This window comes from Geotrypetes seraphini, chromosome 12 (assembly GCF_902459505.1).
Source record: "Geotrypetes seraphini chromosome 12, aGeoSer1.1, whole genome shotgun sequence".
NCBI classification, from domain to species: Eukaryota; Metazoa; Chordata; class Amphibia; order Gymnophiona; family Dermophiidae; genus Geotrypetes; species Geotrypetes seraphini.
In genome coordinates, this window is record NC_047095.1 from 52,815,869 (window position 1) to 52,825,978 (window position 10,110).

A 10,110-nucleotide genomic window follows, 5' to 3' on the forward strand; every position below is an offset into this window, starting at 1 on the left:
AACCTTTTTTTTCAACTTTTTATAGTGAGCCCGTGGTTTTAACCCCCTTTAAACCCGCAGGTTAAAACCACGGGCTTGCAGATGGGGGAAGGCCGGGGCAGAAGCAGGGCAGTGCTGTGCGGCATTTACTCGTAATTCCAGAGTCGGGGAGCAGGTCATGGCAGAGAGAGAGTCGGGGAGGCAGAGAGCAGGTTGCGGCAGAGAGCAGAAGAGCCGGGGAGGCAGAGAGCGAGGCAGGAAGGCAGAGAGCATGAGATCAGGGCAGCAGAAGGCAGGGTAGTCGGAAAGGATCTGAGCGATTGGTCTTCAGCAGTTGCTTGTTTTTGGATTGGTCAGCCTAGTCGGTGTTCCTCATTTTTTTTGTGAATCGCTGCCTGCCTACATTTGAATGCCATTCCCCCTCATTTGCATGCGCAGATCGGAGGATGATCGGGACAGAGGTTAGTGAATTGGGTCGGAGGGAAATCGGGTCACATAGGGGAACTTGATCGGTGGGCTTACTGAATCTAGCCCTAAGACAAGAGACTAATTCTAATCATTTCAAATCCAACCTTAAAACCTTTCTCTTTAGGGATGTGTTTGAGATTTAGATAAAAGGGCTCATTTATGTCTTTTCCTTTACCGTATTGTTCTGTCCATTACCTCCTTATTTTATTTTGAAAATTGTAACCCCTCCTATTTCCTTTTGTGCATGTCTCATCAACTGAATCGTATCTATATGTCCTTTCCCCTGTTTTTAACTACAGTAAAACCTTGAATTGCAAGTATTTTGCATGACAAGCAAAACATTTTATTAAATTTTAACTTGATATACAAGCAGTGTCTTGCAATATAAGTACATACAGTATACACACATCACGACTGAGCCGATGGTTCTTCTCTCTCTGACATTGCAAGAGTGTGGCGATTGTTCCAAATGAGCAAAGTCTCGCAATACGAGTACATACAATATACACGCGTCACATTATCACAGCTGAGCCGATGGTTCTTCTCTCTCTGACGCTGCGGGTGTGTAGTGACTGTTCTAAACGAGCGAAGTCTTGCAATACAAGTACGTAAAGAATTTTGTATTAAAGTTTTGGGGTTGTGGAACGAATTGTCTGAGTTTGCTTGATTTCCTATGGGGAAATTAGCTTTGATATACAAGTGCTTTGGATTACAAGCATTGCTTCTGGAACGAATTATGCTCTCAAACCAAGGTGTTACCGTATTTCTTTTTTGGTATTTAAAATTTTGTACTATGTAAACCGCTTCGGTACTTAAAGCGTTATATCAAGCTATAATAAACTTGAATCTTGAAGTCGGCTGTGCAATGCCTTTTGGAGTTTCTCTTAAGGGTGACCACTGCACTGTGGAACATTTTTCCCAGGCACTTTGCGGGTGCTCGGATATGATCATTGGTGGGAATATAACTGTGGTGTATGGAAATGAAAAGACTATGGTCCCCTTTTACGAAGCCGCGTTAGGCCTTGGCAATATTAACTCCGACGTTCATAGACGTAACTTGAGATTCTATGAGCATTGGAACTAATATCGCCAGCGTTTTTTTTTTTTTTTTTTTTAAAACCCTAACATGGCTTCATAAAAGTGTGAGGGGTGGGGGGTTATAATAATAAATAAATAAAAGCATCTTTCCTTGAAAGACTCTCTTCAATTTTTTTTCTGACTTTATTTAGCCTGGGCTGTTTGTTGTCTTTCTGTTTCCCTTCTTTTTTTGCATATAATGAGAAAAAGCTCCTCTTTGAATAAATGCCAACAAGATAAGATTCACACAGCTGGGGTTCCGGGTGCGCGTTGGCGCCTTTTTACCACTTCTTTTTAATGACTTCTAGTAGAGCCTTTGCCACTATTTTTCTTGCTGAGAATCACATAGCGTCTTTAATCACACGTTGGTGCCTTTTCACTACTTTTAAAAGAGGTATTTTGATCTCTACTGCGTGTGATGACGCCCATTTGCATTTTTATTTTGTCTTCATCGGCAAATTTGACTCCTGATATACAGGCCAGTTGGCCGAAACATGACTCATTGTGGTCATTTATGCTATTGTCCAGTAAAGTTTGGTTTGCTGCTTATATCAGGCCTACTGTGTTCGCTGTCCACTCCGTTCCAGCTTCTCCAGAGTCATATGCATTTATTATTATTTTTAAAAAATATTAACGCTAGGTTTTGCTAAATGACACTAGAGGCTATTGGCACAGCCCGGTGAGGTAAATGCTCCAATGCTCTTAGGAATTCTATGAATTCCTATAAGAACATAAGAATTTGCCTCCGCTGGGTCAGACCAGAGGTCCATCTCGCCCAGTGGTCCGCTCCCACGGCGGCCCCTATGAATGCCACTATGAGCATCGGAGCATTTACCTTGCCAGCTCATGCTAAAAACCTTTAGTAAACAGAGCCCTAAATGATAATGCATGGGGGAACCAGTTAATTGTTACTCTCTCTAAATTCAGGTAGCACGTTATTTGAATGAAACAGCATTATTTTATGGCTCAATTCTGTTTCATGTGTATGTTTGCTTTTCTTTTTTAGGCTCTTAAAATAAGAGAAAAGTGTAATTGTCCTGCTCTTTCGGATCCAGACCCTCGACTAATATTTAGACAGAGAATACAACATCTTCAAAAATCTGAAGAGAAACCAAAACCGAACGTTGCAGTGGATACGCTGAAGAGAGCAAAATGAACCTGGCATAGCATGGAGGGAAAACTTCCAGCAGCGTCCATAATCAATATTCGTTAGAATATGATTAATTTAGCCTTTCAAAACAAACTGGACTGTGAGGAGTTGGCCGTATCATGAATCATGTTAGAAACTTCTGCCTGAGAAACTTCATTTTAAAATGTTTCTATCTTCTCCCACAACCCCCAATCCTCTTATCAAATGCTGCTTTATTCAAAGTGTTTTGAGGTGCATACAGTACTGGATTCTGCATAGGTTGCAAGCAGGTTTAGGCATGGATCACAGCTTCGCATGTAACTAATTAATTAGGCGATGATAATTATTGATATTTTTTTTAAAAAATTTATCTTTTATTTATTTTAAAGCCAAAAATAAATGCAACATATCTGTACAGTCATTTTATACTATGGGCTCCTTTTACTAAGGTGTGCTAGCGTTTTTAGCGAATGCAGCAGATTAGCGCACGCTAATCCCGCACTACGCGGCTAGAATTAACGCCAGTGCAATGCTGGCATTGGCGTCTAGCGCACGTGGCATTGTAGTGCGCGCTATTCTGCGCGTTAAAGCCCTAACGCAGCTTAGTAAAAGGAGCCCTATAACAGCATTTAAATTCAGTCAAAATTATATGCTACGACATACACATATATCACCCCCGTCTACTTATCCAAAAATTGCACTCAAATTAAAACAATATCTTACCCACCCACCCTGGACATGTATTATCATAGGACAAGATCAACAATCACTCCTTACAGAATTTTGTCAATGGCTCCCAAATATCCATAAAAACTTCCTATAATGTCCCTGTTGTATGGCCACCATAAGTTCCATTTTAAAAGTATGACACAGAGATTCCCACCAAAAAGTATAATTTAACTGATCCCAGTTTTTCCAGTTCCTCAAAATAAGTTGTATGGCAACCTCTTATCATTATCAAGAGAAGTTTGTTATTCCGAGCAGATATTTGGCTTTTAGCCCTCATTAACGTACCAAATATAATTATTGAGTTTAACAAACACTTAATCGACACTAATTAGGAGTTATGTGCAGATCTGCCCTGCACCCTATTCTATAACGCGCGCATAAATTTCATAGCGCACAACTCCAAAAGGGTCAGGGGTGTTCCCAGAAATTAGATGTGATGATAGAGAATGCCTGCATTTGTGCACCTAACTTTCATCAGATGGGTGTGAGCAATTACACCATCTTTTGGGAGACATAAATGCTCTCGCCCAAAGTTAGGCATCACATGCCCACTAAGCTAGTATTCTGTAAAAGTCGTTTCACGCAGAGCGCCATTTACAGAATACTCAGCGCAGATCATTCTGGCATCCAACTTTGGGTACCATTTAGTGAGTTTCTCCCACAGTGCTGTGAAAAATTTTGTGAACTTGGTAGGATGGTCTCTATTTAGTACAATTTGCCCTTAAAACATGATTTGATTCTAATAAAACCCTAATAAGAGAGAAACATAACCGTATTGGGTAAGTAACAGGTAAATACTGCACGCATATCCTTTTTATTCAATAAAATGGTTCTACCATATCTAATCTAATCTAATCCTTAGGTTTGTATACCGCATCATCTCCACGTTCGTAGAGCTTGACGCGGTTTACAGTAGGAGAAATAGGAAGGAACTACAACAGAGGGTTAGAGGTAGAAGTGTGAAGAAAATTTAGAGGACTTGGGATGCCAAGATATAAGAGTTCCCTTGATTCCTAAGTTGGAGAGAGACTTACATTTTTTGAGAAAAGCCAGGTTTTCAGATGTTTGCGGAAAACTTGGAGAGAGCTCAAGTTCCGAAGAGGGGAGGTAAGGTTGTTCCAGAGCTCAGTGATTTTGAAGTGGAGGGAGGTCCCTAGCTTTCCTGTGTGGGAAATGCCTTTTAGCGAGGGGAAGGATTGTTTTAATTTGTGGGAGGATCTGGTGGTATTAGGGTTTGAGGAATTCCAAGAAAGAGGGATAAAGGGAGGGAGGATACCATATAGGATTTTGAAAGTTAAACAGGCGCATTTATAGTGGACCCTGGTGATTATCGGACCATATGTATTCTTGGGTGGGAAAAAACTACGAGAACCCTTCATTAAGTGGTCGTGTCACTTTGAACAGAACCCATTTTGTGCATACACATTTTTATGTAACTGTTGATCAATCACTTTACTTTGGAGGAATTTTAGCCTACACAGAAGTATTTTCAGTCTGTGATGTGCCAGGGCTGCATTGCAAGAACAACAGATTTTAGCTCTTGCTAAACTATTCCTGTTGAGTTTAGGTCAAGATTTTGGTTTGATCTAGTCCGTAGAGAGAGATCAATCTCCTCCGAAATTCTCACACTTCCAACTCTTTTATTTGCAATTGCGAGTGCAGTGAGACAAACCCTCAGAGGTACCACCAAAGATACTCAAAAAGATTTCATTGTATCTGACTTCACGTACCCATTCCTCGGGTCATTTTTTTAATTATTATTTATTTATTCAATTTATTAACAATATCTATATAAAGGAAAATTGGGAGATTACATATAGTTAAACAATAAAATATATTCCCTAAGGATTAAACAATCTCTAAAAATAAGGCCACAATTTGGGAGAAGCAATACACATTCCATCATGGGATCTGATAGTTTATCAAAGTAATATGAAAATAACCATATCAATAGTGCAGTGTATATCTTCTAAATTATTAATAAGGACTAAGTCCGCGTAGAGGTGCTGGGAGGGATTACTCCTTTTCCCTCAAGGAAAAACCGTAACTGAGAAAGGTCAAAGAAAGTATAAGAATGTTGATCCAAAGGATCAAACATTTACAAGGGTATCTAAGTTGAAATTTAGCACCCAAAGACAGTACGGATTGTCTCAATTGCAGGAACTCTTTTCTTCTAGTCTGAGTTATCTTTGAAACATCTGGAAACATATAAATCTTAGAATCCATAAAGATCACCTCTTTGAGCCTAAAAAAAGCCTAAGAAGTGCTCCTTTATCTTGTTGAAAAACAAAAGTCCAAACAAAAGTCACCAGAAGTGTAGAATATGAGATGGCTTCATCCACTGAGGTTTCCAATATTCTTGTTAAGTCCATTGTACTCGTCGAATCAGGTAATGCCTCTGGTTGTGAAGCCTTCTTAGATATTGGAAGGAAATATATCTTATGTAAAGGTGAAAGTCCAGACTCAGGGTATTTAAATACTTCCATTAAAAATTAATTAGATAGATCTCTTGGAGACATTGCCAGAACCTTAGGAAAGTTAAGAATTCTTAAATTAAGCATTGTAGTATAATTTTTCCATATTTTCAACTTTCCAAACTAGAAATAGTCTATCTTGCATTAAGGTAACTTGAGATTTTTGTATCCCTTGTCTCATCAGGTCATTTTTAATTTGTCTTAATGTTTGGATTTTATCATGCCCACATTTTATAAATATCATAAACTTTTTTACTTAGTTTTTCAAATAATTTTTTCCATATAAATATATCAAGTGGTCTAATTCTCAGGGATATCACGCCATATTTCACCCAGTAGGTTTTTTCAAGGCTAATATCCCTAGGACCAAATAAACAAAATAATAATTTAAAAGCTAGAAACTACATTTGATAAGTAGCGATATAATATCCTACACTAACAAATCCCACAAGAGGTTCTTACCTTATTATTGCTTTTAATCATGCCTGATTGACCACCAAGTATTGTGAACAAAGATGGCCGCACAAGAAAGATTCACAGTTAATAATACAGTGCTGTGTAGGAAAAGATTTTGATTTGTCCATTCGGTAGTAGATTTTTTGGTTCAGCCTCGGCTGTTGAACAGATGTCTGGCACTCTCCTTTGGACTTTTCTTATATAGAGCAGAATTCTTACTTCCGTCAATAATGGCAAATTTTCAAGTCTTGATGCGGCTATACAATCGAGTGCCCTGATAACCTCTACCATCATAGTTGTCAGTTGGGATGAAGTTTCTATTGAAAGGCATTTTTTTTTTTGGCTTTGTCAAACAAACATTTATTATTGTGATTAAAAAGATCAATTTTTGACTCATCTTTTAAATGATAGAGAATACATTTTAATAAATGAAAAATCCCGCAACTATTGTGGCCATCTGGATGCTCTTTGGTGAACCTGAGGTAGCGAGCTGTGTTTTTTATTAAAAAATCAGTGGTTGATTTATAGTTGTCTTCCCATAAACATCATTCCCGCTCAGTTCCTGATGGTTGATTTGTGAACCTTTACACCAGCTGCAGTGAGAGAAAGCATGTAAATTGAGACTGCAGTTCTTTGTGTCTTTCTCGATTATTTTCCAATTTGTTCTTGATGTAGTCCTGACAGGATGACTTCTTTCCAGGTAGTTGCTGTATCTTCAATATTTTCCCATTTCTAGACTATCTGACAGTGAATAATTGGAGCCTCAAATGTTTATAAATGGTTGTGGTGGCATGACTAGTGACTGGCTGCAGGACCTCACATACAGGTTGCAGATAAAAGTCAAAATACTATACAGTAAGTACACAAAAGGGGTTGTAGTCACCTCTGTTATTTCACAGGCTTAGTCCTTTTAAGTAGAGTCTCTTTCTCCCTCAGTAGAGTTCCAGTCAATACTCTTCATGGGACTGTCTCCTAGCCAGACCTAAACACTAGCAACAAATGTCATCTTGGGGTCCCTTCTATGCACAGACTGTGCACTTTAGGAGTAAACTGCAAGGTTCTCTCCTACCTTGACAGTCTTCTGTCTGTGTAACTTTAACTCCTGGAGGTTTACTTGACTATGTATAGTTTTCCACCCTAGGAAACACTTTGCTCTGGCTATTTCTCGTCCCTGGCACTCCCCTCATTTGCCACTCCCTTTGAAACCTCTTCACTTGGGGCCTCTCTGCCTGATCCCCAACTCCTCAGCAGGCTATAGGTGATTTAGTTGGTGATGGAGTGAACCTATGGAACAAAACCAAAGGAGAAGGGAGGTCCAACCTTGTCTGCAGTGAAAAAAACCAACCAGGAACAAACAAACAAACCAAAACTGCAGATATGTACAACGATGTAGGCAAAATTTATTGTGACAAACCAAAGTATATCTAAAAACCTTTTTACCAAACAGGGGACCCAACACGGTCTGTGTTTCGGACAACCTTCATCAGGGGTCCATGGTAGAAAAGGAAAGAAAAATGTGTCACAAAAAAAATTGCAGTAGAAAAAACAGATTGTATGTATCGCCGAGGATCACTGATAATTGTGAAATCTCGCTAAAGTAAAAATTGCTGGAAAAATGCCGTGAAGTATAAGTACATGAGAGACGTAAAGAGACTTGCAAATGTCGCGAGATTTCACAATTATCGGTGATCCTCAGCGATACATACAATCTGTTTTTTCTACTGCAATTTTTTTGTGACACATTTTTCTTTCCTTTTCTACCATGGACCCCTGATGAAGGTTGTCCGAAACACGGACCGTGTTGGGTCCCCGGTTTGGTAAAAAGGTTTTTGGATAGACTTTGGTTTGTCACAATAAATTTTGCCTACATCATTGTACATATCTGCATTTTTGGTTTGTGTGAACCTATGGAAACCTAGCCATGTACCTCCCAGTCCCTCACAATGGTCTTAAACCCTATCAGCTACTCTTTTTGTGTGTTCTGACCTGAAGTAAGCTGTCCATGCAAAGAAAACTCAAATTTCATACCTTTGAAACAGTTCTGTATGGGAGAAGGGGCAAAGATTCCTCAATGGCAGCATGAGAAACTGGTCAATTTAGGGGGGATTGAATAAAAGGTACTAAGTGCATTAGCGCGTTCTAATCGCTAAAGACGCCCATAGAAATATAATGGGCGTCTTTAGCGGTTAGTGTACTCTAATGGATTGTGCATGCTAGCGCGATTCGCATTCTTTGTTGAATCCCCCCTTAATTGTTACTGCAGTTCAAAAAGGTGTTACTAGATACTGAATGAGGGATTCACATATTTTTTTCACACAAGGATACTTGTTGAATATTTGGTTGCATAAATAAAATATTTTTTTGCATGAGTATGTATGAAATATACTGTCAAATGGGTTATCTTTCTCTTATCATAACTGAGATTAGAATTTAATCATGTTTTGAGAATAAAATTTTTCTCAGCACTAATTGTGTAGCTTACCAACAAGGCTGCAATTGCTTCACGTGGTGTCATAAACATGTTTCTACCAGGGCTATATGGGGAAAAACTATATATATATTCATGTCATTTCCCTTCAAATTTAAATAATGACTATTTTGTTTAATTTTCCTATTCGTATTGTTTCTTTCATTGACATGGAGGGGAATTTTCAGTAGTATGTCTAAATCAGACTTTGGATGGCTTGAAAAGTGTGTCTAAAAATCGGGTGGAGAAAATGTCCATTTTCTTTTCTTTTTTTTAATAAATTTTATTATTTTCCAATATGAACAGTGCAATATCAATACATACATCTGAAACATATCAAACCATTACAAAGCACTTTTGAACTACAGAAATTAAAGGACATCATTACCCCCCAACCCTATATATCTCAGAAATGTAAACGTACATCAAATATATATGCGATATCACCCCTCCCCTCCCTCGGATGTGTATGGGAACTAAACCTAATTTAAAAGAGATATAAGACATAAATATATAACTACATATCTTAAATAGATGCAACAAAAGCTGTTAATGGGTCCCACACTAACTTAAATACCTTATTATTCCCCAAAAATTCTGCATTCATTTTTTTCATATTTGTAACTAGAACACAAATTTGCCCACCAAAAAGGAAAATTTAAAGTATCGGAACTCTTCCAATTTCTTGTTATCATTTGGATGGCTATCCCTGTCATCATGAAAAGCCTGCCTTTATATCGGTCAAATGGGGGTTTAACATACAATAAGGTACGACATATAACCTTTTCATATGACAATGGAATTGCAGAATCAAGTATTACATTGATTTGTCCCCATATCGATTTCCAGAAGCGAAAAAAAATGTCCATTTTCAAAACTGCCAGACGTGTGTGTGTGTATATATATATGTGACACACATATATATGTATATATATATTTTCAAAAATGACCACTAGATATCTTGCGCCCTCAGTGCATCTATCTTTTTTGGCCATTTTTGATCAACGAGAGGTCCAAATGAAAAGCATACAAAACAAGCCCGTTGGAGGAAGGAAGGGCCAGCAATTTTGGTCAATTTGCCACACAGACATGCCAGCAGAGCAGTGGGACACCTTAGAGGGCACTATTGTGAACTTTTCAGAAAGGAAGTGAGGTACACCTCTCACCATAACTCCCTTATGGTGAGCTCTACAAAACTCCCCAAAACCTACTATACCCATCTGTCTACACCATAATAGCCCTTATGGCTGCAGTTAACACCTATAGGGCAGTATAGTAGGGTTTTCATGGGTTCACACTGTAGGGTCACTTTCCACTATAAATGTGGTTAA

At 38.5% G+C, this 10,110-nt stretch overlaps 1 protein-coding gene across 3 annotated transcripts in view; it reads left to right on the forward strand.

The window, feature by feature from the left end:
• OMA1 (OMA1 zinc metallopeptidase) overlaps nucleotides 1-3,074 on the forward strand; it is a 61,399-nt gene extending 58,325 nt beyond the window's left edge. For all 3 annotated transcript variants that reach the window (XM_033915773.1, XM_033915774.1, XM_033915775.1), the window contains one exon: nucleotides 2,531-3,074. In XM_033915773.1, coding sequence (XP_033771664.1) covers nucleotides 2,531-2,680 — 150 coding nt within the window. In that variant the 3' untranslated portion in view covers nucleotides 2,681-3,074. The remainder of the gene's footprint in view (nucleotides 1-2,530) is intronic.
• Nucleotides 3,075-10,110: the final 7,036 nt, after the last annotated feature.